A 26,959-nucleotide genomic window follows, 5' to 3' on the forward strand; every position below is an offset into this window, starting at 1 on the left:
CCTGGCCTGCGGCACCCGGCGGAAGGAGTGCGGCGGCCTGTGTGCAGCTGGCGTTCCGTCCCGCCTTAGTCCGGGGGAAGGAATCGACTCGGGCGCTCTCCGTATGCAGTTGTGGGTGGGCTGGCTCGTGTTCGGTGAAACGGCGAGATCAGCGAGGTGTAACGGCGTAGGGCACCTCTAGAGGGATTCCCTGATGTGTTTGGTTTGTGAACAGCCAAAACCGCAAGGGAAGTAATTAGCTGGAAGTCCTCATCAGTCATGCGGCATTAAAGAGCTCAGCTCACGCTCTGCCTGGTTATCTTTGGGAGGGCCTTTTGCCTCTTTGTATCCCTAAATACCGAATAACTTCAGCTGGGTGGCAGTTAGTCCTCTAACGTACGGTAACGCGTGCAGATGAACAAGAGGGCGGTGGTTCTCCCCCTGTGCCCTATGGAAAACTTTGTTTTTACAAAGTGTGTGTTTTTGTTATCCTTGTTGCAGACTCAGTGGAACCAGGCTAAGGTGAAGCAAACCCGTTGCCAACATGTTTCTCTACAATCTGACGTTGCAGCGTGCCACTGGCATTAGTTTTGCCATCCATGGCAATTTCTCAGGTAACCTTCTCCCTTTGTGCATCTTGGCTTGAGCCCTTTTGGGTGGTAGAGGGACAAAGATCTTTGTTTTTTATTTGGTTTGGTGGCTGGAGCTTTTTTTTACTGGTGTGTTATTATTTGTCCTTGAGCTGTTGTAACTTGTGGGAAACTCAAGAAAAGTTTGACCTGATTATCTATAGATTTAATTTAGTCTTTTTTCCACTTTCCTGGTCCGCTAAAAGATTCTCCAACACCACTAACACCCAGGGAGGTGACCAAGATGCTTTGAATTCTTCCATAGTATTCATAAAGCTCTTTAGCATTTAGTAGTGATGGAGTTTTATCGTCTTTCTTATGGTGCTTCTTGAAATTGCACGTTCTGCTGTGTTGTTGCTAACTTTTCTTTATGTTTTGGGTGCTTTAGGAACCAAACAACAAGAAATTGTTGTTTCCCGGGGCAAGATCTTGGAGTTGCTTCGGCCCGATCCCAACACAGGGAAGGTTCACACCCTGCTGACCGTGGAAGTGTTTGGAGTCATTCGCTCCCTCATGGCCTTTAGGCTGACAGGTGGGACCAAGGACTATATCGTCGTGGGCAGCGATTCGGGACGCATTGTTATTCTGGAGTACCAGCCCTCAAAGAACGTGTTTGAGAAGATACATCAGGAAACCTTTGGCAAGAGCGGGTGTCGCAGAATCGTTCCAGGCCAGTACTTGGCTGTAGACCCAAAGGGCCGTGCCGTCATGATCAGTAAGTCACTCCGTCGGCTTGTTTTCTCCTTAATGTTTTCTCTCCTGTCTTGGGGATATTTGTTCTGGAGTGAGTTTCTGCCAGGTATAATTGGAAGTGTTGCTTCTCAGACGGTTTGTTAGGCTATGAGACGTGTCAAGGAGAATAGTTCCCTGATGCTGATGGAATTGCATAAATTAATTCTAATGCTGGGCCAAAACAATTTGGAAAGAGGCCAGCTTGGTCAGCGGTGTGGAGACAGCCCTGAAGTGTGGTGTCTAGGAGAGAATTTGGGATTGCAGGCATCCGTGCTATAGCACGGGCAGCTCCTGTAGCCTGAAATGATGTTATGAATTCATGTCTCTTCTCTGAAATGTATCATGGAGACAGCTGGATGTGTTTCTGATCAGGCTTTGCAGGTAGAAGAACACTTGTTTTAATAAGCTTTATCATGAGGTGTCTTAGTTACTTGGTATATGAACTGTCTCAGTTTGATGAAGCCGCCGGCTTTGTGCGACGCTGCGTTCCTGCACGTGGAGAGCGGGGACTTGCAGTGACAGGTAGTTTAACAGTGCCCCTCTCTATTAGGAATAACAATAAATAATACTGTTTCCTTTCTAACAAGTCTTGTTTGCCTGGGTGAGAAGGTCACAGTTGTGCTGCTCACCTTGACAGTTGTGGTATTTGTTATGCTGTGTCTCAGGCAAGAATACATTATTTTAGTTAAAATATTTCTGAGGAACGGTCTTCTTACCAAACGGCTTTAAAGGGTGGAACATCTGGCTGCTCCTTTCAATTTGTTTTTCCTTCCCTGTAGTCTGTCATCTCTTGTGTGGTGGAATGAGCAAGTAAATCTGCCTGTAGCCATTGTAGGTTGAATGTTGGGCTAGAAAGGTGTCTCATGCTTTGAAGAGCTGGCGTTGTCATCTGTGCTTGCGGCTTGAAACATTTAAAATGAGACACTTGAAGTTAATTGGTGGCACAGAGATAAATACCAGTGGTGAGCTTCAGCAGAAGCAATGCTGACATTTCTTGCTAAGTTGTATTGCTGTTGGACGGCTGCTGTGATCGGATTTGATCTCAGGTGCTGTTGTCCTTTCCTTGCAGGTGCTATTGAAAAGCAGAAGCTGGTGTATATCTTGAACAGAGATGCTGCGGCTCGTCTCACCATTTCCTCCCCGCTGGAAGCCCACAAGGCCAATACCTTGGTCTACCACGTGGTGGGAGTCGATGTGGGATTTGAAAACCCCATGTTTGCTTGTCTGGAAATGGATTATGAGGTGAGAAGAACTTGATCTCCTTTTGCTGTCTTTTGAGCTTTGTCATTGCTCTTCTGTTGGGAATGCTGGGGAAGAGATACTCTGACACAACAAGGGTTGTGTTGGTTGCATTTGCTGTTGGAGAGAATTTTCGTTGTCGTGAGCTTGCTTTTTGTTTTGCCTTCAGTCAGTATAGACAAGTCTCTTCTGTCTTGATCGTTCTTAAAATCTTGCTGGTCAACTGCAAATGTGCCTATTTTCTTCCTCTGAACCCTTTTTGTGTATTTTCTGGCAAGTCTTCTTTCGGACTTTACTCTGACGTTCAGAACTATTTCCCTGTGCATCAGCTTTGCTTCTCCTTTAACACCCTTCTTGTAAGACTCCTTCATGTGTTGTGTTTTAGGAAGCAGACAATGATCCAACAGGAGAAGCAGCAGCCAACACACAACAGACCTTGACATTTTATGAACTGGATTTGGGTTTGAACCATGTTGTTAGGAAATACAGTGAGCCTTTGGAAGAGCATGGCAACTTCCTTATAACAGGTACTGCCCCCTCTGCTGCGAAGTCATTTTCCGGTGGATCAGCAGATAAATCCATGGCCTGAAAGCCCACGTACAGGGGTTGGATGCAAAGCCAGCCGAATGCCTTCAGCCTGGGAAACCCCTGAACCACTGCAGGTTCCTCTCCAAGCACGAAGGAAGCTGAGCTAGGAGAGCGTCTTTGTATGTTTTCCCTGGTAGGCGGCTGGTAGACACTTAAGTATTGGGCTGATTTTGACCATTGCTACTCTTTTGATAACAAAAGATATCATCAGAAGATATTAGGCTGGGTTCTCAATAGAAACATTTTAAAGAAAACATACTCTAAAAATGAAAGACATGTCAGAAAAAATATCGGGGGCAGGACGGGCGGTTTGACAGCAAGCAAATACGCCAGTAACCCAGGGGTTGTGTTTAACTGACGAGTTGCTGTGTGGTGTTTTGGGCATGTCATGGCTTTCTAGACAAGAATGAGGCAGGAATGATAAAAGATAAGCAATTTTTCTGAAGTTACATCCTTCCTTTTTCTTCTCCCTGGTCTGCCAGTGCCATCTGCCTCCTTCTGAGGTCAACACGGGAAGCTATACTCGGTCTTCCCCTTTGATAAGAGCACATTGTATATGGAGGGTGATAGAAAGCACTGGAAACTATGCTGCTTTAAGGAAAACCAAAATAATGTTGTGCAGGCAGTAAGTCAGATCTGTGGTAAGGGCTTTTCTTGTAATAATGGGGCTGGTTTTTGTGTGTTTCAGTTCCTGGTGGTTCCGATGGACCTAGCGGGGTGCTCATCTGTTCTGAAAACTATATTACTTACAAAAACTTTGGTGACCAACCTGATATCAGATGCCCAATTCCCAGGAGACGTGTGAGTATTTTGGGATTTCTACCCTTTTTATAAGATTATCCTTGTCAGTGCTAAATGAACGCTTGGTGTCTGCCTCCTGAGGTTACAGGCATTAGAGGTTTTACAATAAGGAAGAAGTTAGAAGTCTGTTGGCCTTCTGTTTCTAGAGAAACGTAGAATTTTCAAATCTCCCTCCTTGTCTGTGCGTATTATTTTGAGGGATGACAGGGGTGGTTGTAGCCTGAAGTGATGAGTTTGGTTCATGTCTCTTCTCCGAGATTTATGCTGGAGATACTCCAAAGACTCTGATCAGGCACCACGGTGGCAGCGCAGTCGGTGTAAGATAGCATTACTGGAGACGGTGTTGTGGCTGCTGTCATGTACGCAGGTGAATTTGGCAGCTGCTCTGCTGATCTGCTACATCAAAGGCTGCTTCCTCCTCCTTTGCTGTTGCAAACTGTTGTTTGCTTTGAATGCCTGCCAAGGTTCAGGTGCTCAAAACCAGCTGTCTGTGGATTGTGGCACTCTGTGTTTGGCTTTGATAGGTGAGGGTTTTCCAGGGAGAAGGGCAAAAAAAGGTAGGAGGGGGGATGATTAGGCACAGTGGTTTAGAAATCTATTTCCTTCTGGGGCAGGGATACCTACCAAGGGTAACCTCAGGTGTGACAGAGGGGATGTGCTGTGTGTTGAAAGCCTCCTCACAAGCAGTCACATCTTAAGGCACCTCTGACACAGAAGTTCTTCAGTCAGTGAAATGACATTGCGCTTGCTGGGCAGCTCTGTTCCTCCTATGACCTCTGCTTTTGTTCTTGACAGAATGACTTGGATGACCCAGAGAGAGGTATGATTTTTGTCTGCTCTGCTACTCATAAGACCAAGTCCATGTTCTTCTTCCTGGCCCAGACAGAGCAGGGAGACATCTTCAAAATTACTCTGGAGACTGATGAAGACATGGTAAGCATTCCTTGAGAACAGTCCTTAGTTATTCTCCCTGGTTCTGTACAGTGATAAATATTTAACACTGTGGGTTTAGCTGTCTGATGGCATGTGTTCTACGTGATCTAAGTACAGTTACACCCACAGTTGTAACTGGTGTTTACTTGCATAGAGATGCAGCCCAAGGTTTGCGAAATCCTGGGAGACTTGTGCTGCCGAGTCCCCTGGGCACGTTTCTCTTGTATCAGGTTAGGTGCTCTCTGTTTCATCTCTTAAGGGAATATTCACATGCTACAACCAATCTTTTTGCCAGTAGGGGTAGCTACAGCTGGTCCGTGAGTTGAAATAACAAGGTTGGAGTGGCTTGCTGCTGCTTGTCCTGGTATTTTGCTACGAAAAGGTCGTGTTGGGGGATGGCTGATATTCAGCGAAGCAAATGTCTTCTTTTTAGACAACTTGCTACTTTTGCAACTGTGCCTGACTTGTGTGTTCAAGATAGTCCTCTGGATCTGGTGATTTCTAACCTTGTGCTGTTTGTAAACCAGCTGCCCCGGACAACTAATGTGATTATTCCTGGCCCGCTCTCCTGCTTCCTTTCTTCGGAGCGCGTAGCTGGTCAGCTTGTCTTTTAATGAAATTGCATGTACACCTCTTGTGTTTTGCTGGCAAAGTCATGTCTTCCTCTGCTTTCAGGTGACAGAGATTCGACTGAAGTACTTCGACACTGTTCCTGTCGCTGCTGCCATGTGTGTTCTGAAGACGGGGTTTCTCTTTGTGGCGTCTGAATTTGGAAACCAGTGAGTAAACAATTTTATGTCGGCGGTTTTCCCCTGAAACGGACTGTTTCTGTTCAGGACTGCAAACTGACCCTTGAACTTGCTGAACACATAGACAACACCTCTGTTTTGATGGGTAAATGAATGCTTTGGTAACGTGGCTTGAGCAGAACAACTGGTTTATGACTGAATGGGGGAATTTTCTTGTTGCTTGAACCCACATTAGATATTGAAGTGCAGAGAACAAAAGATTACGTGCTGTTGCAGTAGGATTTGGAAGAATTGAGTTCACACAGGGTTTATTATCTATTCAGATGAATTATTTTTTAATTAGTTTGATAGTATTCATTCTACTTCGTTGTGTTATGGCCCACTCAGAAGTAGATCGTGTTTGATATCAGTAACTCAGGTTCTTTTCTTAATAGATGCATACTTGAGGGCTTTCTCTGTTCATGTTTGGGACTCTAGAATATTCTAAAGATTCAAAGAAGGCTTTGCCCACCTCTGAAGGTGGTTTACCAGTGTCTAAAAAGCAGGGTATTCACCCGAATGGAGATTCATGCTTTTTTTCTGACTATATCTACAGTCAGCCTCTTGGGGGAGCTCCAGCCAGTTTACTGGAAGGAATCTGAACTCGGTTGTCTCAACCAAGCTTTTGAGGAAGTCACATTCATTTCAGCTTTATTAGAACTAGGAAGTAAATCAGGATTTCTGGTTTTACGTGTTTTTTTTTTTCCCTCTGAAGTTTAACTTGATTGTTGGAACATTTAGGCTTGTAAAATGGAATAGGGAATGTGGTTAAAAATAACGAGGTGAGAGTCTTCTGATAAAATACATGACTGGAGCTGCAGTCTTAGCTGTTGGCCTTGCTCTTGGCCTCAGCTGTCGGTTGGTGCTTTGGCTTTAACACTGGAATATCTGAAAGGCTCAAGGGTAAACAGAAAACACTGAAACTCTGGGATGCCTTGCCAGCAACAGCTACAAATGGCAGGACTTGGGGGAGGAGGTTGTAGTGGGGGATTTTTTTTGTTTAGTTTTTTTTGCACGCCTCTGATTTCCTTTAAACATCTTTTCACCACGAAGGTAATCCCTAAAGCTGCATTTTAATAGCTGTATAACACAGGGAATGATTTCTCTCTTCCCTGCTGCCTACTGAATATTTGACTGAGCCTTTCTTAGAGAAGGCTCTACTGAACGTGCTGTTGCTCTTGCTTTGTTTCAAGTTACCTGTACCAGATAGCTCACCTGGGTGACGATGATGAGGAGCCAGAGTTCTCTTCTGCCATGCCCCTGGAGGAAGGAGATACATTCTTTTTTCAGCCACGACCTCTCAAGAACCTAGTGCTGGTGGATGAGTTGGACAGCTTGTCTCCTATTCTGTGTTGTCAGGTACGTTGCCATCAACAAGCTCCCGTTCACTGCATATGTACGTCACTTACAGAGGAATTAATCCTAGATGCATGATTTTTCCTTTGTTTTTTGTGGGATATGTGTACGTAAGTGGAGTCACCAAAGCTATATTATGTTAGGTTTCCAGAAATACCGCTCTGTACTAAATGGTGATAGGAAAAGCAAGTCTGCTGAATTCTCAGACAGCTCCCTAAGACCAGTACCTGGCCTGGCAGCCTTTGATAAATTCCTGTCTGGACAGAGGGTGTCGGGCAGCAGACCTGGGCTGCTCCTCTGGTGACCATCAGACCAGCTCTCTGCTCTGCAGATTAAAACTTGACGTTATTTCACGGCAGCAGATGGTGCACCCTGTGGCATCTTCACTGCTTTCTGTGTTTAGGAAAAAAAAAAAAAAACAAACCCCAAACAAAAAACCACATTCTTAAAGCAGTAGTATGGCACACATAGCTTAGGTTTATTTTCTCGTTCTGTGGATGTTGTTTGACCCTATTCTTCCATGCAGATTGCGGATTTGGCCAATGAAGACACACCCCAGTTGTATGTGGCTTGTGGTCGGGGGCCCAGGTCGTCTCTGAGGGTTCTAAGACATGGACTCGAGGTAAGACTTCCAGCACTAGAAAAGCAGCTTAAGAGGCAAAGACAGTGGTAGAAAATCCTTGAAATTAGAGTGCTGAAAGAAGGGATTCTCCTTTTTACCATAGTCTGGAGAGAGCAGCTTTCTCCAGGCTTGCTTCTTGGAAATAAAGGGTTGTGCTGTTTACTCTTACAGTCTCAAAGGCTTTTTGTTCAGTTGACACCAACCACCTGCATTTTGTCTCTTCTAATACTTGAGTGTTTTGAGCTGGAACATTCCTGGTGTCTCTGCCAGCTGCTCTTTGCTGAGGGCGGGTGACCTTGTTTTAGAGCTGATCATCCGGAGCTCTAACGTTGCTGTATCGTGGCTAAATGTATTCTACCTCGTAGCACATCTGGCATGGTGAGAGAGCAGCAGAATTGGGAATTAGTAGTTTTTTCCCAGTTGTGGGAAAGCTTAAAAGCTACTGGTGGTTTGGTGAGTTACTGTGTAAGTCTGAACACCTGCTTGTGAAAGAACCTTGTTCCTGTTTACTCTTAGGTATCGGAAATGGCCGTCTCAGAGCTGCCTGGTAACCCCAACGCTGTATGGACCGTGCGGAGACATGTTGAAGGTATGCAGTGTTTTCCTAAAGCATAGGGAGGTGATAGTTGGGTTTTGGTGTGTTTGGGGTAGTTTTGGGGTTATTTTCTGTCCAAGGAGCTAGGAAAGGCGCTCTTGATGGTTGTGTGCCGTCCTGAAAGCTGTGTTTTGAATCATCGGCCACTTGCTTGTACTTAAAAGCCACCCTTTGGTCCCCTAAAATCATCACGCTTCCCGTTGACAAAGCACCACCTGCCTGCAGCTGCATCCATCACCCGATGTGCTGTGTCAGCTGTACATCGCAGCCTGGAGCTGCTGAACTTCTCATCCTTTCCCACTTCCCACAAGTTCTTGCTCTGCCATCACAGGCAGTGATTATGCTTTTTGTTGGAGCATACTCGCTCTTCATACGCGTGTTGACAACTCCAGTAATCAGCTCTTTGGGAGAGAGTGGGGTACAAATTACGGAACAAAAGATAAATTGGCAACAGGGTCTGTATTTTGTTACTTCCCTCTGTGCATATGTGCAAAGAAAACAGTCTCTTTGGGCTAGGACACGCTCCCTATTCAACAACCCAGCAGTGCATAGGATGCTGCTGATTCCAGGAAGGTCAAGATTTAAAATCGGCAGTATGTACTGGATTGTGAGTTAGGGGTTTTTTTTCCTGATCTGAAATAATGGATTTGCCTTACTAAAGTACAAGAGGAAATGTAATCCCTTGTCCTGTCCAGAAACACCTGAAAAGCCTGAAGGGAATCACCTCTGGGTACTGACAGTCTCTGTGACTATCTCCGAGGCAGTGCTTCGTATAAATCTCACAAAGACTTCCTGTAGGTTTATGCACTGGATATAGAAACACCAGATTGTTGCAGTGGAGACCTTAGCTTGCTGTGGTGACGTGGTATCTCGTTTTGAAGCAGTCGTAGAGTAGTGTCTCTTCCAGGGAGCCAGTAACCCTGTGGGAATTTCAGACGTTGCTGCGGAGTTTACCTTGCCATCCGAACCCTGCCGTCAGTTCCTGTGCTCGTGTTCTCAGACTCATGTGCCGCCCAAGTAAGCGACACGGAAGGAGCTTTGAGCACAGAATGCCTTCGTGTTCCCCAGAAACAAAAGGGTCAGAAGGAAAGTATTTCTACAGTTCTGTGAAAAATATGTGCTTTTCTTCCAAGAGGCATTCCAGTTTGATAGAGACCAAGCCTTTTCTCCTGCCTTCTGGAAAAGGAGTTGGTAACATTCGCTCCCTCTGAGGGAGGGAGGATTTTAACATCACCTTAGAGTTTTAAAACATTTTCTCTTGGGGTTCCAGAGGATGACTCTGACTTTTCAGGAGATGGAAGACCATTGCTAACCTCCATGAAACAGACCAGTCTTGCTGCATATTTTTTTTTTTTCCCCCCTCCTTCCAAATTCTACAGATTCCAGCATGAAGAACCTCTTGGTTATTTCAGAAAGGCTGAAATCCGTAACTGTTGTGAACCGTGCTACTCCTTGAGTACAGTTTGTGATACTGATGCCCCACATTAACAACTCTTTGAATTCAAAAGTTATTTTACTGGGTTTTAATCAGGAACACCACAGAATCTTTTCAAACGTGTATCTAATCCTGAAACTGCCCAAGTGCTGGTCTTTGAGTGTCCAGGGTGCAGTGTCGGGATGCCGCGGTGTGCGCGTGCTGCGAGGCCTCTGTCAGACAGGTACAAGTTTGCAGCCTTCAAAGCAAATACTAACCTTGGCTGGTACCTGGTGATACACCCTACCAATACCAAGCCTTTTTTTTTCTTCCACAGGTGGCTGGTGGTGGAGGTGCTGATCCCCACAGGTGTGTACCTACTGCTAGGGGCTGCTGTACCGTCCCACAGGTTAACCGCAGAGAATTCCCAATCTGGGGCTACTTTTATGCTAAGCTTTTCAGTAAACGAACTGTAGAAGCTGTTACGTAGGTGAAGGTGGCTGCCTTTGTAGTTGAGCTGAGGAGTAGAAGGCAATTTCCATCTTACAGTCTTTGGGGAACAAAATGTTTGACTGTGTCTCAGCAGAATGGTCAGTTCTTGCTAAAATCAGAGGTGTGCATTTTGGGGGTGTTTCTGCTCCCTTGTAAGCTGAGGGTTGGCTCCATGCTGCTTTGCACAGACCTCCAGTGGTCGAGTGTGCTTGAAGAACCCGTAGATACTGCTGGCACGGGATTGCTCTGTGGTTATGGAACGCGTCTGCCCATCAGACAGAAGCGTGGGGGATTTGGACCAAACTCCCTTTCGCAGATAAATACGAGGTCTGGGGAGCTAGATGGCCGCATGCTTTTCTGCGAAGAAGGGTGTGAGCTGAGACCTCGCAGCCCGCGTTCCCTGCCTGGCACTCCTGCTTTTCCTGCAGTACGCAGTGAGTCATGGCTGCGGTGTCTCCATGTGGTAGTAAACAGAAGCCCAGGAAGATGTGCTGTCATCCCATCAGAGTCTGTTAAGTGGGAATAATCCTGAATTTTGTCACTGCTCATCTGTTTGTTCACTGAGCTCCTCTGAGCTAGTGTCACTGCCTTTGTATCGGTGCGAATTCAGATGCTGTGGAGCGTGAAAACGTGTGGAGCATGGACTGGTGTATAGGAAGGGAATTTTCATGGGCTAACTTGAACGGAATTTATGACAAATAACAAAAAGGACAGTAGTATAAGGTTCACAGTCTGAAAAGTGATGTTTTGTGACGTGAAGCTGCAGAAAGCTTGTAGTGAAGGCACAGGAGAATGAGTCCAGCTGTTGTTCTTCAGAGTCATTAAAATGTCTCTGTTACGCTCTGAAAGGAGTTAACTGGAGCAATTAGAACAGTAATAAGCATCACTAAAATCTTGTGTCTTCGTGTCTGTTCCAAACTCTGGGCAGCCTGAGTTGCTCAGGATTCTGCAGAGCTAAGTGGGTTTAGCTATCTTTTCATATTAAAATCCATAGATCGTTTCTTTTTCCAACTGAGAATACTTCTCTGTGTGCCCCGGGGATTTAGTCCTCTTCATTTCAACTAGGCCGCTATATTTTCTAAACCAAAATTGCATTGTTTGAGTCTAGATGAATGCGTCTTATTCACCGACTTCAGCCTGGGCAAATCAAATCCTTTATTTCAAAAGCTCCAGCAGCGAGGCATTAAGCGACACTACTGGACTTCAAGCAGAAATGCACTTGTCCCCATTATTGACACAGACTTGCAGGCGCGCTCTAATGTAACTGTAAGCCAGTGAGAAGAAAGAGCTAAAAAAGTATTAAGAGGTAGGAATGAGTTTTTGCTTCTTGGAGGACTAAGGGAATCTGTTTTGCTTTCAAATGGGAGTTCTTTTGTCCTGCTCCAGATCACGTGGTTAAGCCTCCAGCTGAGACAGGGTGGTTTATCATGAGAATGACAGCCCCCAGGGAGGAAAGCGGCAGCTCTCAAGAAGTTTGGAAAGCAACGATGGTCTTGGAAATGGAATTTTAAAACATCCTGTCTACGGGATATTTATGAATTAAACGCTAGGCCTGTGAATTGCTAGAATCTCCGTTTAAGGTGATCGAGGAATTCTTGTAGCCTTCCGGTGTTGAAAAGTTCACGCAAGTCTGTAGGAGAAGCTGCTGTTCGGTGTAGAAAATAAGCAGTGCGTAAGGGTGTACGTCTCACTGAACTCTGACGATCAGCTGACAGTCTGACAGTTAACATCAGAGATTCTCCGTTAAGCCAAGTGTTTAAATCGTTGGCGTTCCTGATTGGTCTCTGTGTGCAGGCTCAGTTCGTGTTTTCCTATGTCACTGAGCAGACCTGCCCCTGTTTGTGGGGATCGGGAGCATGTTGGAGGTTACAGGCTGTGACCACAGTCGGGGAGTTTATGCCACAGACACTGTGGAATTGCTTTAATTATACAGAGCTCTTCAGAGCTGTGGCCTGTGTGCCAGATGTTGGGGAGAAGAACGACGGGTTTTTTTCACTTGCATATTTTCAGCTGTATGTAAGAACTTTCTGTTAACAAACGTGACACAGCAGGTTTGGCAACACCTCCCTCTAAGCAGAGTGGATAAGAAAAGGATCGGTTCCTGAAGCATTTGTCTCCTAACCCAGTTGAGTTTCTGTAAGCTGCTGCACGGTACTTGCTGGCATCCTGTGTTTATCCCAGTGCGAGTTCTCTTGTTTTTCTTTCTCTGCTTAAAGAGTCATTAGCCACTTCTCCGTGTCTCCCACATATGCAGAGTGGGAGAAACTGCTCAAGGGCAAAAATTCTTACACCCTCACCTCTGCTGATTGTCTTGTGCTGTGGTGCATAAGTCTGAGCGTTGGGTTGAGTTGAGTTAAAATAGGTAGGGTTTTTTTCCTTTTTAAGAAATAGCACTTGCATGACAACAGCAGCAGAAGTGGAGTTGCATCTCTGAGGCAATCTTATTTCTCCACCGAGGCTCCTGGCTCCATTTCCCAACAGACTCCATTGTTTCTGTTGCTTTTGTTATTCTGTTTTAATGAGACTCTCCTCTCCCCCTCTTCAGTGCCTGTGCTTTGGGCGGAATGAGAATGGACAGCAGTAAACGGGGGCATTCCCTTTACCCAGTCCTACTACCCTTGTTCCCCACAAAGATTCCCTATTTCCAAATGAGCTCTTAAGACTATCTTGATCAGCATAGCTCTTCTCTGTCCAAGCCACCCATTCTCCCAAGCTGTCCCCTTTGGGAAAAGCCAGTAGTGGAGATAATACTTGCAGTACTGTCACTTCTGGTAGATGTAAAGGTCAGTGTTTGCTCTGTCTTAAAAACAGAATTGTTCATCATCCCCGGAGACTGTACGGGTGGCTGCATGAATGTAAGCAGGTTTAGCTGGCTCCTCTGCCGCGATGCACCCTAATTGTTCCCTGCAGCCTTCTGCTATGTGAATACCAGGCAGAGATGTGGTCCTGTGACCTCCTGTTTGCAGCATCCATGCTGTGCTTTCTGCAGATGAGATCCATGTGTTCAGATTATTGGTGTAGAGCGTTTCATTTGACTTTGTTGGGTGTTGAATCTGGATTCAGCTCCTCGTGTGAGGTGGGGCAACTGTCTCAAAAGCTTCTAGACCTTGTGCTGTCTTTGAAAAAAGTCGGCAGGAGTCTCGCTTTCCAGAATCCAGAGTATCGTGAATTGACTCTGGGTCATCATTTGGTCCCTGGCTCAGCCTTGCGTTGTTTAGCAGTGGCTGGCTTTTGGACAGTGTGTCCTAGAACGAACTTGCACAATACTGCCAGCAGATGTAATTATCACAGGAATTCTACAGAAGAGTAACTGCTACACATCTGTCAGACTGCTGATTTGGTTGGAAAGCCTTGCATTTATTTAATCAGCACCCTTTTTTCCCCTCTCTCCCTTGACCAGATGAATTTGATGCCTATATCATTGTGTCCTTCGTAAACGCCACACTGGTGCTGTCTATCGGCGAGACTGTAGAAGAAGTGACAGACTCTGGATTCCTGGGTACTACGCCCACCTTGTCCTGCTCTCTTCTTGGTGATGATGCTTTGGTACAGGTAATGGAAAGCTGCTTCTGACCTGTCTGCTTACGTCTGCCACTTTCCACTTGCTGCACAGCCATGGTTTCTATGCTAGTGCAATGTATGTCATGCCTAAAAGTGTGGATTGGTGGAGAATGACACTTACTCAACCCTTCCCTTTTTACATCCTGCTGAGTGGAACTGGACCAGCTGAAGATGGTCCTGATCTCCTTCAGTGGGCGCTCAGTAGTTCCTTGCTGTGGCTCAAAGGTGCAAGCCTTCCAGCTAGCGAGTGGCTCTGTGCTGGTTGAGCCCGTCTCATCACTGCCAGGAGTGGTGCTTGCCTTTGGCTTTTTCTGTGTCAGAATCACTAGCGAGAGGGGATTTGTGAAGGGCTGGAGTTAATGTGACCTTTTTTTCCTTCAGGTTTATCCAGATGGGATCCGGCACATCCGAGCAGATAAGAGAGTAAATGAATGGAAGACACCAGGGAAGAAGACCATTGTAAAGTGTGCTGTGAACCAGAGACAAGTGGTGATAGCACTGACCGGGGGAGAACTGGTTTACTTTGAGATGGACCCGGTATGTGTGCTAATGTGAATGAGTTTGGAAGAACAAGGCGGAGTATGGGGTGTGCCAGAGGTTGGTCCTTGATCGGACCTGCAGAAAGAGATTCTGTAGGGGAGCATCCTGGAATGAATAGATGAAAGCCCTGCATGGCTGGATTGTGCCTGTCAGAGTGAGATGATTTAATGACTAACTAAAGTTCATAACAGGCTGGAAATTGTGTACTTACCCTATTGCTGTTGTGGTTCTTCCAACTGTAAGCTGCAATAAGGCTATAAAGAAATAGTGCTTTGGCTTTTTCTTTATTTTAAACTATCTTTAAAAAAGAAAAAAAGGGGCAGGTGGGGGAAGATACGGAGAGACAGTTTGTTACCGGTTTTCCCCTTTAATAGGTTAGTAAACAAGTTGGGGATAATAATGATAATAATCAGGTTAATAAACCTGTTGTGTTTTTCTGTCCCAGTCAGGACAGCTGAATGAGTACACAGAGAGAAAGGAGATGTCAGCTGATGTCGTTTGCATGAGCCTGGCCAATGTTCCCCCCGGGGAGCAGCGCTCCCGCTTCCTTGCTGTTGGGCTGGTGGACAACACTGTCAGAATTATTTCCCTTGACCCTTCGGTGAGTAGCTGTGCTGTTTCTGCCTCTTCCATTGGTGTGAAATGTTCAGAAGGGTACTCCAGAGGTGGCCTGTGTCCATCTTTCTGTATTCCAGTGGATGACGGGAATTAATAGCTTGCATGGCTTCTCTCTCCCAGCTGGGAGGAAGCATGGCCCTTGATCCTAGCCTGTAACAGATTCCCTTGTTTTGTCTACCCTCACCCCTGCCTGGAGGTTCAGCTGATGAGATGACAAAGCATTTTCTTTTTTTCCCTGTTTTGTTTCCTTTTTTTGCTCCCTGACTGACTGTTTATACCTGTGCTAAAAGCAGACTCATTCCGCTGTCAGTCAGCAGGAGCTGGGAGGAAGCATGGCCCTTGATCCTAGCCTGTAACAGATTCCCTTGTTTTGTCTACCCTCACCCCTGCCTGGAGGTTCAGCTGATGAGATGACAAAGCATTTTCTTTTTTTCCCTGTTTTGTTTCCTTTTTTTGCTCCCTGACTGACTGTTTATACCTGTGCTAAAAGCAGACTCATTCCGCTGTCAGTCAGCAGGACACAGCAGATGGGTGGGCAAAGGATGACTGAACTTAGAAACTTTGCTCAGGTCTCTCCGTGCTAAATAACTGCAGACTATGCTGGAAGGATCCAGTTTTATCTACTCCAAACCCCAGGCCTGCTACCACTCCTGCTTGCCAAAATCCACAGAGCCAGTGTCTATTGTGACTTTTTTCCTTTTTTTCTGTGCTGAATACTTCTTTATGGAGCTTTAAAAGGGCGTCTTTAAGCTCTTGAGGTGGAGCTTGAATCCCTTCTTGCCATGCCAAGCCTTGCTGAGTGGTGTGGTACCTCTTTCTGTCCCTTAGGATTGCTTACAGCCGCTGAGTATGCAGGCCCTTCCTGCGCAGCCCGAGTCACTGTGCATCGTGGAAATGGGTGGCACGGAGAAGCAGGACGAGCTGGGGGAGAGGGGCTCCATTGGCTTTCTGTACCTGAATATTGGACTGCAGGTGAGAGGGGCCTGCTTGGTTCTGACGGGCGTTGCTTGCTGAGCATTCGCTTGAAAAATGGATTGCCGTGTCATCACACCGCGCAGCGCAGAGCCTGACTGTTCCCTCCCTTCCCTTACCAACTGGGGTAGGGAATTCACTGAGCAACTTAGTCAAGGTGCAAGTTTCCCCATATGTTCCTAGGCTTGAGACTGGTCAAAAGACAGCGTATTGTGCCAGGCTTCACATAGGACAAATTGTGGTTTTCCCCTTCCAGAAAAAGGGTATTTTCTACAAAAAATTTTTGGGTGAAACGTTGTTGGGCAGTTCTTTAGAAACTGCCTGTAGGGCAGAGTATCAAGGAAGGAACTGCCCACAGCCGCAGGCTCTGCTCTAATAACTCTGCTGTTGCACAGCTTTTTGTTGCATCCAGTACCAACTCTCTGATCTTCGACCAAAAAATGTTGTTTTGACAATTCCACATGTGGTAAAAATAATCAGAGCGGTCTAGGTTCTTTCACATGCCTCGGGTTTGGTGTCAGAATGCAAGCTCTTTTTAAGCAGTGTGAGTTTTTGGGTAAAGGAATTAGGAATCAGCCCTCAGATTTTTCATGGCTTATGTGATGCACCAAACTACTTGGTCTTTGTTTTGTTTGTTTTTTGTCTTTGTTTGTTTTGGGGGTTGGTTTGTTTGTTTTACAGTAATTCCTTTCTGCCCTGCAGGATTGTGCAGAAGCTGTGTTTTTTAATATTAAGAGCCAATTTAGACACAGCATGGTTGTAGAAGGGAGTTGTACCAGAAGTGAGGAAAACAAACACCCAATTCTTCAGAAATTGCCTCTGTGCTTTGAATAATGGCTGTAGCTTGTTATTTCCTATCTGTAACCTTGATCTAACTTTTTGGTTTGCTGATTTCAAGAATGGTGTGTTGCTGCGAACCGTCCTGGATCCTGTTACTGGTGATCTTTCCGATACCAGGACCAGATACCTTGGCTCACGGCCTGTGAAACTCTTCCGAGTCCGAATGCAAGGCCAAGAGGCGGTGAGTGAGGCGAGCTCTCGGAGGGATGCGGTTCCAGTCCCCAGATGCAGCATCCTGGTTGTCTTACTGGTGGGCAGGGTGGGGAAGCATCCTTGGAGCACAGCTGGACCCTCTGGGTAAGGGTGGGAAATAGAATGACTTCATTATGGAGCTGCCTGACTCGCAGCTTGCTCTTTCACAAACAGCCTTGTTCTTGTTGGTATTCCCCTTACTTCTTAGGAAGTAATGGGTAGTGCTGCCCTGCCTGCTTTGACTGAGGACTCATCTGACCCACAGACTGTTTGCCGTGTGTCTAGAAAGCTCTGGGCAGATTCTGGGGCTCAGAGACACTGGAAAAATCTTGTCTCACCTGCCTTAGTGCACAGGGACAGAAAGAGCCCTGTGCAGAAATCATTCTCGTTGATGGTTGTCTCCTGTGCGTGTGGAGAATGGCTCGACCAGGGACTGGATGGCTGCCATGCATGGTTCAAGGAAAATATTTGCAGGATTTGGCATGGACGGAAGAGTGTGTTTCATCAAAGTGCCATTTCCAGCCCTTTTGATGTGGCACTGGGGAGATCAGCCACCCCCTGCTTGACTCATTTTTGGATGACACCTTCAGAGTTGAGAAATATTGCCGGTCAGCAGAGGGGACTAGGTCTGGGGAGCTGAGCTCTGCTTTAGTGTTCTGCTGCACGGGGTGAATCTCCAACTTGGTGCTGCCAGCCGTAAGTGGGAAATGAGGTGCTTTGCAGCTCTAGCAGAGAACGCTTGCAGTACAGCTGAGTTCTTTAGGGACCGGTCTTGGTTCCTTGTCTCATAACGTGGGGAGAAAAAACACCCCACTTAACGGCCGTCAGCAATGGGCTTGGGCCTATGGGCGTTGGAGTGTAATTCCAGCTTTCATTGCTCAGGCAGAAAGCAAGGTTGAACTGAAGCTGATTTAGCCAGACGCATAAAGCTGGGAGGTTTAGAAGTCTATCTGCTTCCTTTGGTTTCCCTTAATCAGTAGCCTATTTTCAATCACTTTTTTTTTTTTAAGGAAATGTCACTTAAAACTCTGAATCAGAGTGCTGCAGCGTTTGGATTGTGACAAAGCAGTAAATATTTATTTTGAAAGACCTGTTCCCATTAGAGCAGGCTATTGTTAAAAAAGATATGAAAGTAGTTGTTGATCTTGGCTTTTACAGATAAAATGGCTTTTATCGCACCTCAGTTTGAGTATCCGTTGTCTTGATAGTACTTTACTTTAAAGTTCCTCTTTGTGCTGTATGCAATTGTCAGATAAAACTGTCCCATGAAAGCAAGGGGTGTCCCTGAGGGTATGCTCTGAGCTAGGTGGAGTCCACCCACAAGAAGTTGGGTGTTCTAGTGGGTAAGAGTCCTTTCTTCACCTTATATTCATTCCAAGAACTTGCCTCCATCCCCCGATAAACTTGCAGTGTTCTCTCTTTCCCAGGTGCTGGCCATGTCAAGCCGTTCCTGGCTCAGTTATTCCTATCAGTCACGCTTCCACCTGACTCCTCTGTCTTACGAGACGCTGGAGTTTGCATCTGGTTTTGCTTCTGAGCAGTGCCCAGAAGGCATTGTAGCCATCTCCACAAACACGCTGAGGTAAGAACTGATGGGGTAACACCACTGCTTCTGGGCCGGGATGCTAGGAGACCGACAGGTGGTAAATTCTCCCTAGGCATCCAAAAGGAAAGAGGTGAAGTGACTTTAACTCAGAAGAACCTTAGTTCTTCCTTGATTATGGATAATGATTTGATAGAAACATTTGGATGGGTTTCAGAAAACAGAATACAAGGGTAGTTACGCTGTCAGAAATAAATAGGGTATGCGTCTCTTTTTAAAGGAAAAGTGTAAATCAAGTTACCATTAAATTCTCTGATCCTTAGGGAGGGAAGCTTTTAATAACTGTGAACCTATTGTGTATTAGGACCTTGTGGTTTGTGATCTGAATTGGCTGCTTTACAGAAAATAAACACGTGATTTAAGAAATCAGAGGCATGACAGGGGTGTATTTGTTGCCTTTTTAAAGTTCAGCTTAGATATTAAAAGGAGAAATTAAAATAATGAACCGCAAATTCAGGAGCTGTGCTGTATGCACTTGAACGGGCGCTTTTTTCCTGTCTGTCCTCGTTGAAATATTACAGCATTCATTGCTTTTAAAGGAGTCATTCTTTCTCAAGGGACTTGTGGGTTTTAGTCACCAAATGCCAGAAGAACTGGCATTTCAGCTGGCAAGTCACGGGGAGCAAGAGTTGGCATTGCATTTTTCATAGTGTTTTAACTGAAGTGCCTCTGAGGAGCACTTGATTATGTGTCAGAGTCTGTCACATTGAGATTCGGACGGTGCGTTCCCCAAACATGCACTTTCCTTCCTTCGTGTGCCCTTTGTCCCTCGGGGGATAGACTTTCTTCAGCGCCCCTTGAAACGCGCCCTGGGACAGCGAGACCCCCAAAGTCTGGGACCTCGTGCTGCGGAGCACACCCCTCCCATGGCGTGGGCTGTCTCTGAGGATGCTCGGATTAGGATTTGCTCAGCTCTGGAGCTGTTTGCTGGTTGCTGTCTGGCCCGAGAAGGGTGCTGCTTGTCTCCACCACCAGCCAGTTTAACAGACATAAAGCTCAACTCCGATTTTGGTCTCTTGGACAGTTGCTTTTGGCCCTTGTTTAACACGTCACATCTTTGTCCTCCAGGATTTTGGCCCTAGAGAAGCTGGGGGCAGTCTTCAACCAGGTTGCCTTCCCGTTGCAATACACCCCCCGAAAATTTGTCATTCATCCAGAGAGCAACAACCTGATCATCATTGAGACAGACCACAACGCTTACACGGAGGCCACCAAGGCGCAGCGGAAGCAGCAAATGGCCGAGGTAATTGGGGTGGGGGAGAGGTACACGCGTCCCTTCCCCGGAGGAGACTATCACAGCTGGAAATTCTCCCAGCTGCTGTTGTCTGCAAGTTTTCGTGCCCTGTGTGAATGCAGGGAGTGGAGATCTGCCTGAAAAAGACAGATTTCCGCAGAACACACTACTTCAAGCCTGCCATAACATGCAAAGACAGGAGCATTGGGAAGAGCCATGTAGCAGAGGACAAGCATGGCTGTATAATGCCTTTCTCTGGGTTTTCTGTGACTGAGGATGTTTGGGTTTCAGTGGATTATTTGCTTCTCACTGCTGTTTCCAGAGTTGATTTAGAGCAATAACTCCCCAGACAATAGCCCTCTGGGTAGGGCAGAGATGCTGCAGAGGCTCCCTTGGGAATAAGCTCAGGGTAGGTGGAAGCTTTGGGATTTGGTGGCTTGTATGTCTTCACAGGCAGTACCTTGCCCTGGAAGTACCTGGGCTTAGGGGAAACAGGGAAGCTATGCTCCTCTATGCAGGCCATCAGCGTGTCTGGAGGGGAAATCCACTGAGCTGTTCTTTTCTCCTCTCCTGTGCCACAGGAAATGGTGGAGGCTGCGGGTGAAGACGAGAGGGAGTTGGCTGCAGAGATGGCAGCAGCCTTTCTGAACGAGAATCTTCCAGAGTCCATCTTTGGTGCTCCCAAGGCAGGGAATGGACAGTGGGCCTCTGTTATCAGGGTGATGAACCCCATCCAGGGAAACACATTAGATCTGGTCCAGCTAGAGCAGAACGAAGCTGCCTTCAGGTAAGAAGCATTGCCAGGTGCATCAAGAATCTCTGATAAGTCTGGGGTGGGTTTTTTCCTTCTTTTGCTCAGCTCTTGAGTTGAAATCCAGATGCAGCACGTTATCAGGAGACTGGCTTGAAACTCCAGAAGTGATTGCTATGTGCTTAAAGCCTTTGTCTTGCCTTTCCTTCCCTCCCTGATCTGCCCGCATGTGACACTAAGAGCGGGTAAAGAACAACACAGGGGTGTAAATGACAGATAAGGGATGGGAACAAGGGCATGTGCTGCTGTCTGTCACTTCCCCTTCTCACCCAGATAAACTGACCGTAGATTTAGTGGAAAGGAAGCGTTGGAGGGACTGGAGGGGAAGACCAACACAATAGCCATGAAGAATAGCGAGTGCTTCGGCAGTTGGAGTGGAGTTAGGTCACACTGGTCCAAAAGTCTGACTCTGTCCTGTTTTGTCCAGGATTCCCAACCGGGCTGAGCTAGGCACAGGGCAGGAAATAACACTGGAAGATGAGGAAAGTTATATGTACATGTCCAAATTGGAACAGCCTCAGAAAAACAGCTTCTAGTGGAGTTTTGCACATTGCTCAGCAGTGTCCAGCCTGTGAAAGCATAAAGCTCGTGCTTTAGGCACATGTGACAGCAGGAGCACATCTTTTTATGTGGGGATTGTGGAAGAATGAAGGAATCTGCGTTAAACGTGTCTGTAGGGAGGGAAAATGAGCTCTGAAAACACAACGGTGGTGTTGGAGGGGTGGACTCCCAGATCTCTGCCTGGCAGGGTGCAAGTTGCACTCTTGGGGAATCCCAGCCCGTGCGTGCGGCCTCGGTTTGTGTCGTGGTCCTGCTGATCCCGGCGTTTGTCACCCCCAGCGTGGCTGTGTGTCGCTTCTCCAATACCGGCGACGAGTGGTACGTGCTGGTGGGAGTCGCCAAGGACCTGATTCTGAACCCCCGCTCGGTTGCGGGGGGATTCGTCTACACATACAAGCTGGTGAACAGTGGAGAGAAGCTGGAGTTCCTGCACAAGGTGAGAGGGGCGGAAAGGCCTGTTTGGGTGACGGGGTCACTTACAGGCGACGTTGGAATAGCTGTTAATATCACCACAGCGTTCAGGCTGGGATGCAGTACTCTGTGAATCCTGGGCGAGATCATCACGCTGATGTTAACGCACTGGAGGCAGCCTTAGAGAAAATAATCTGTCTCTTTCAAAATCACTTGGGACATCTGTTGCAGAGCTGAGAATTGAACACAGATCCCCTGAGAGTCCCAGTCCATAGCTTTGGCTACAGCCTTATCCATCTAATGGGGTAAATGGGAAAGGAGCAGTGTTTTTCACGGCCCCTGGTAGGGAGGGGAGAGAAACAGCTGTTTCCTTCTTGGAATATGAGCTCAGCGAGCTGCTCTGAGCACTTGTTTACAAAGCAAATTCATACTTGTGTCGCTCAAGCCCTGGTGCCAAGGCTCTCGGTCCTTGGCTGGCCACAGGGAGCTGGTGTGAGCTGTCATCTTTCCTCTGATGCTGTTTTGGTTGCATGTAGAAATGATTAGTCGCTTAGTGACCAGCGCTCTTGACAGGTCTCTGGGGCTTCAGCGAGGCTTTCAGCAGAACTCGGTTAAAACAAAATTCTGCTCTCCTTCCCGCGTGCTTCCAGCATGGCTGAGACTTGAGCAGAGGAGCATGTGGCAAGGAACGCTGTGGCTTACTCACATCCTGCGGTCCTGATGCAATGAGTGGGTTCTGTCCTGGACCGGGGCCTTTTCTAGTGCCGCTGAACGCCCACTGGGAGGTTGGCAGAGCTGCCGATGTGCAGTAATTTATCTCGGCTAATGCAACCAAGCTAGGAATGCAGTGACTGGAACCTCTCTACATGTTCCCATTCTCTGCTGTGGCTGATCCTTCTGGATACATTACCGGTGGGAGATTTTTTCAGCCCTGAGTTACTGGGATTGTGGGCATACTGTGATTATTCTAATGTCATGCTTTCAGTGGCAGCTTCAGAGCATCTGTGGCAGATGGCTGAATCACATCACGCCTTTGTTTTAAAAACAGACAGTCTGGATGAATGTAGGCAAAGTGTTGGGTATCAATCAAACTAAGAACTGAGTCAACCAGATCCTCATCGTCTTTAGCTGCCTGCCTGGTGTGGGGTTCTTACAGCAGTCCCATGCTGTGATCTGTGCAGTACCTGGAGCTCCAACAGCACCACGTGTGGTCTGTGCTGCTGTCGAAAGGCCTACAGAGGACTGACTTTTGCCCCTCCTGGAGAAAAAGATTGTGGTCAGCCTTTTACAGTGAAAGCTTTGGCACAGGCTAACGAGCTTCAACAGAACTGTTAGCTGAACCCATTCTGAAGGTTAACTCTGTTGCTGTGTGTCTCACAGTCTTCCTCTTCCCTCTCTAGACCCCTGTGGAGGAGGTTCCTGCAGCCATCGCTCCGTTCCAAGGTAGAGTCTTAATTGGAGTTGGAAAGCTCTTGCGTGTGTATGACCTGGGCAAGAAGAAACTGCTTCGGAAGTGTGAGAATAAGGTAGGAGCTTTTGTTCTCGGTCAGAGCTGTTAATTTGGAGCAGTTGATGCTTAACAAGAGTGAAACAAGGGTTTAGCTGCTACCCCAGCCCAAGTGTGTCTCTGCACTCAGACCTCAGAGGTGTGTGTGCCTTGCTGGGGTGTGCTGGGTGCAGGCATCCCGCGCAGCGCTGGCAGCTCTGCCTGGACTGGGCTGTTGTGCACCCTCTCCCTTTCCCATTGCGGGTCAGGTAGTAGTGCTGCTGGTTCCTTTTTGTACCAGCTCAGTGCAGGCTGCAGACAGACGCATGCAGGAGTTTCACAAGCTTGTACAGACCGTGTCTTTGGCTATCTGCTGCCAGTGTGAGAGGTCTCACCCAGGTACGGAATGACAGCTGCTGGAAACTTTTCTTTAGATTAGGTGATCAGGAGGCTGGGGACAGAAGTTGAAGGGTGCATATGAGCACCTCTTCAGATCATCAGAATCTTGAAGATGAGATTCTCTCCTGCAGTAGATGGTCCTTCTTCCTGAGCATCTCTGGTACTTCAGGAAAAGAAATTGCAGAGTGTGGTTTTCTAACTCGTAACTGCCTGCTCCTCCCTCTCGTGGGAACTGCAGAACCTGTGCCAGTTGCTCGTTACCACACAGAGGAAGTCCAGCGAGCTCACAGGCAGACTGGGAACTTGTAGGGGAGCATTGTTTTGTGTGGTTTTAGGGATTTTGTTGTTGTTTTGGGTTTGTGTGTTTTGGTTTGGTTTGTTTGGGTTTTTTTTTCTAAAATATGACTCAAGAAAAACTGAAGCTTTCCTTCTTGGATCTTTGACCACAGCAGTGAGGGGACAGCGAATCACTGCGTGCTCGCAGGGCTGTCCCTGTCTTGGTTCCTAGGCTCACGCGCAGCGCTCGTTGTGTGGATGCTGCTGGTATTGAGCAGGCTGAGAACGGTGCGTGGTGACTGTTAGGTTGCAAGGCCCTGTACTGCTAGTGGAATTAGACTGGTGCTGTGGTATTCCAGAAATGAGAGGTAGTTTTGTAGGGAGTGATGGGAAATGGGGAGTGAGCCATAGTTCACAGGGGGAAATAACGTTTCTATTGGAGTAAGGTGGAGTTCATGGGTTATGTTTCCCTGTTTGAGGCACTTGTCCTTTCTCTCTCAAAAGCACATTGCCAACTACATCTGCGGGATTCAAACAATCGGGCACCGAGTGATTGTCTCAGACGTTCAGGAGAGTTTCATCTGGGTGCGCTACAAGCGGAATGAGAACCAGCTCATTATCTTTGCTGATGACACTTATCCCCGGTGGGTCACAACAGCAACTCTTCTGGATTATGACACCGTGGCTGGAGCGGACAAGTTTGGCAACATCTGCGTGGTGAGTATGCCTTGGAGAAGTCGGGGCTTACTGGACACGACATAGTTTTTTTCCTTAAAACATGCATGATTTGTCTTTAAAAGAATGAGAATCTAAGCCGAGCTGGAGACAACGCCCTGTACCATGCACTTGTTTTTGCGGAGTGACTAGCTGTCGTCATAGCGGATGGCTGCAGTTTATCAGCCTGTTAATTAAACAGCTGAAAGCATGAACAGGTCAAAAAACCCCGTACTTCTCCAGCATTCAACAAGTTGTGTTGAAATTGCCCCAAAACATGCTGTGAATAAGCCTTGAAACAAAGCTCGTGACGGTGAAAAAGGCCCTTGAGAACGCGTCGGGGTTATCACTCTTACTTTCCCTGGCTAAACCTCATGACTGGCGTTTAGCTTTCTGTCACTTCCTCTCCAAAGCTGGCTTTGTCAGGGCTGACACTTCCCCACTTGGCTGGATTTCAGCAGGGAAGGAGGAGAGAATAGATGGTCTTTCTGCCAGAGCTTTGATCTCTCTCCGAAGCGTGCTCGGGTGCTTCGGAGTGCAGAGTTCAGCCAGTGTCAGGCGCTGTGCCTGCAGGATTTGGCCAACACATACAAATCAATCCTCTCTTGGTTTTCCTGCCCCACATCCATCAAACTCTTTCCTTAGCGGGAACTGCTTTGACTGTTCTGACCAGGGCACGGGCCAGGCAGAGGCCACTCACGGGGGCTGCCCGTGTTTTTGGGTGATGAGCCGTGGGTCTTGACAGCACAGTTGTCATTTAAAGGCCTTGTTGGAGGGGCAAAGGGGTGATTATGCTCTGAGTGTCAAGTGTTTCTTCTAGAATCCACAACAGCAGCTTGTCAAGGATTCTCCGGAGATAACGTGCTGCTGCTCTGCAGTTTGTTGACTCTTTCCTCCTCTTCCAACGCAGGTGAGACTGCCTCCCAACACCAACGATGAGGTGGATGAGGATCCCACAGGCAACAAAGCACTCTGGGACAGGGGGCTGCTTAATGGAGCATCGCAGAAGGTAATGCTTCACAGGAAGCGCGTGGTTACTGCAGGAAGAGAGCATGCTGCTCCTTTCCGAATCCTCGGCAGTGTTGTCCAGGAGATGCATTGGGAGTTTATCCACCGTGGGGTGGGTGATGGGTTTTCCCTGTCACTGGGAGCCAAATGCCGGTTGTGAAATGGTGGCTGATGCCTGTCGAGCGCTGTTTTGAAGCAGCATGCTCGTTTCCTTCTCCTGCTTTCCCTCATTACTTGCATCCGCTTGTCCAGCTCTCGAGGGCGGCTCAGCAGCATGCTGAGTTCTGCCAGCTGGTCACAGTGGAAAGCGCTTCCCTGGAGAGGCACTGCGGAACTGGCAGGTGGCTGGATTTATTCTGCTTCCCTCTCCCAACCCTTTCGGTGCCTTTATATAAGCTAAAGAACAAACACGCTTCCGTGGTTGCCTTCCAGGCTGAAGTGATCATGAATTACCACGTGGGAGAGACCGTGCTTTCCTTACAGAAGACCACGCTGATCCCGGGAGGCTCCGAATCTCTTGTCTATACCACCTTATCCGGGGGGATAGGGATCTTGGTCCCCTTCACTTCCCACGAGGTGAGCGAACCCCGTCGTGACGCGGCAGGCCCACCGCCTTTCGGTGCGCTCAGCCCCAGCCAGCGTCCTGATGCGCCGCGTCCCGCGGGGGCAACTGGGGCTCCGCAGGGTGTGAAAACCCAGGTGGCAGGAAAGGCTGGGAGACAGGCTCCCATGCAGAGGGAAGGAGAAGGAACTTGTGAACTCCTCCTGCACTGGCTCTGTGAAGAGTTGAGAGCTTGTCATCTTGTGCTGCCGCTCTGGATCCGTTTGCATGGCGGAGTAGCTCCAGCAGAGCCCGGTAGCGGCGCTGTTGCAGGCAGCGTGGGAGCGCCCGGCTGGTGGGTGTCATCTTGCCCTGCCGGTGGCATCGATGCGTGACAAACTTCCCTGTTTTTTATCTCCCCAGGACCACGACTTCTTCCAGCATGTGGAAATGCACTTAAGGTCCGAGCATCCTCCTCTCTGTGGACGAGACCATCTCAGTTTCCGCTCCTACTACTTCCCGGTGAAGGTAGGGCGGAGCGTTTAGGATTGGCTGGTCGCAGGGGTGCCGAGACGTGCGCGGGGGACGCGGCACTGCGTTGAGGCCCGGCACGGTGCTGTTGGGCGGGGAAGCCTGGGGCAGTGTAAAGCAGGGCTGGTGTGGCGGTGGCAGGAATAGAAGCTAGCTCGTGGAGAGCGCTTCGTGCCGTGTTTTGGGCTCTTAACCCCTGTAATGAGCCTTCTGAGGGTTGGTCTTGAGACCCAAGCCCAGAGGTGCCGCTGCTGCGCTTCTCTGCTTGCCACAGCATCTCCTTTCTCCCTCGGGAGCAGTGCTGCCTGGCTGGTTACCTGGGGGTAGATCTCTTCCCCGCCACCACTGAGAAGGGAAAGCTCACAAACGGCTCCTCCTGCCTCTTTCTGCGTTTGGGGAGCTGTGTTTGTGCCGACTGCTCGGTGCTGTGACCGGAAGGGTCCAGACTAACAGACGTAGTAACCGCTACCCGCGTGCCGCGTGTTGTCCCAGG

General features: G+C 47.8%; 1 protein-coding gene across 1 annotated transcript in view; it reads left to right on the forward strand.

Moving 5' to 3' along the window:
- The first annotated feature begins 467 nt into the window (after positions 1 to 467).
- SF3B3 (splicing factor 3b, subunit 3, 130kDa) overlaps positions 468 to 26,959 on the forward strand; it is a 27,299-nt gene continuing 807 nt past the window's right edge. The window contains exons 1-24 of the mRNA XM_010149067.1: positions 468 to 593; positions 997 to 1,323; positions 2,410 to 2,582; positions 2,965 to 3,106; positions 3,856 to 3,968; positions 4,764 to 4,901; positions 5,577 to 5,680; positions 6,883 to 7,048; positions 7,572 to 7,667; positions 8,184 to 8,256; positions 13,569 to 13,720; positions 14,111 to 14,266; positions 14,715 to 14,870; positions 15,716 to 15,859; positions 16,758 to 16,880; positions 18,319 to 18,473; positions 19,563 to 19,737; positions 20,310 to 20,515; positions 21,380 to 21,536; positions 22,912 to 23,037; positions 24,177 to 24,389; positions 25,297 to 25,395; positions 25,827 to 25,970; positions 26,359 to 26,463. Of these exons, the coding sequence (XP_010147369.1) occupies positions 524 to 593; positions 997 to 1,323; positions 2,410 to 2,582; positions 2,965 to 3,106; positions 3,856 to 3,968; positions 4,764 to 4,901; positions 5,577 to 5,680; positions 6,883 to 7,048; positions 7,572 to 7,667; positions 8,184 to 8,256; positions 13,569 to 13,720; positions 14,111 to 14,266; positions 14,715 to 14,870; positions 15,716 to 15,859; positions 16,758 to 16,880; positions 18,319 to 18,473; positions 19,563 to 19,737; positions 20,310 to 20,515; positions 21,380 to 21,536; positions 22,912 to 23,037; positions 24,177 to 24,389; positions 25,297 to 25,395; positions 25,827 to 25,970; positions 26,359 to 26,463 (3,513 nt within the window). The 5' untranslated portion in view covers positions 468 to 523. The remainder of the gene's footprint in view (positions 594 to 996; positions 1,324 to 2,409; positions 2,583 to 2,964; positions 3,107 to 3,855; positions 3,969 to 4,763; positions 4,902 to 5,576; positions 5,681 to 6,882; positions 7,049 to 7,571; positions 7,668 to 8,183; positions 8,257 to 13,568; positions 13,721 to 14,110; positions 14,267 to 14,714; positions 14,871 to 15,715; positions 15,860 to 16,757; positions 16,881 to 18,318; positions 18,474 to 19,562; positions 19,738 to 20,309; positions 20,516 to 21,379; positions 21,537 to 22,911; positions 23,038 to 24,176; positions 24,390 to 25,296; positions 25,396 to 25,826; positions 25,971 to 26,358; positions 26,464 to 26,959) is intronic.

Source organism: Eurypyga helias, unplaced genomic scaffold, assembly GCF_000690775.1.
Source record: "Eurypyga helias isolate BGI_N326 unplaced genomic scaffold, ASM69077v1 scaffold33643, whole genome shotgun sequence".
Taxonomy (NCBI): Eukaryota; Metazoa; Chordata; class Aves; order Eurypygiformes; family Eurypygidae; genus Eurypyga; species Eurypyga helias.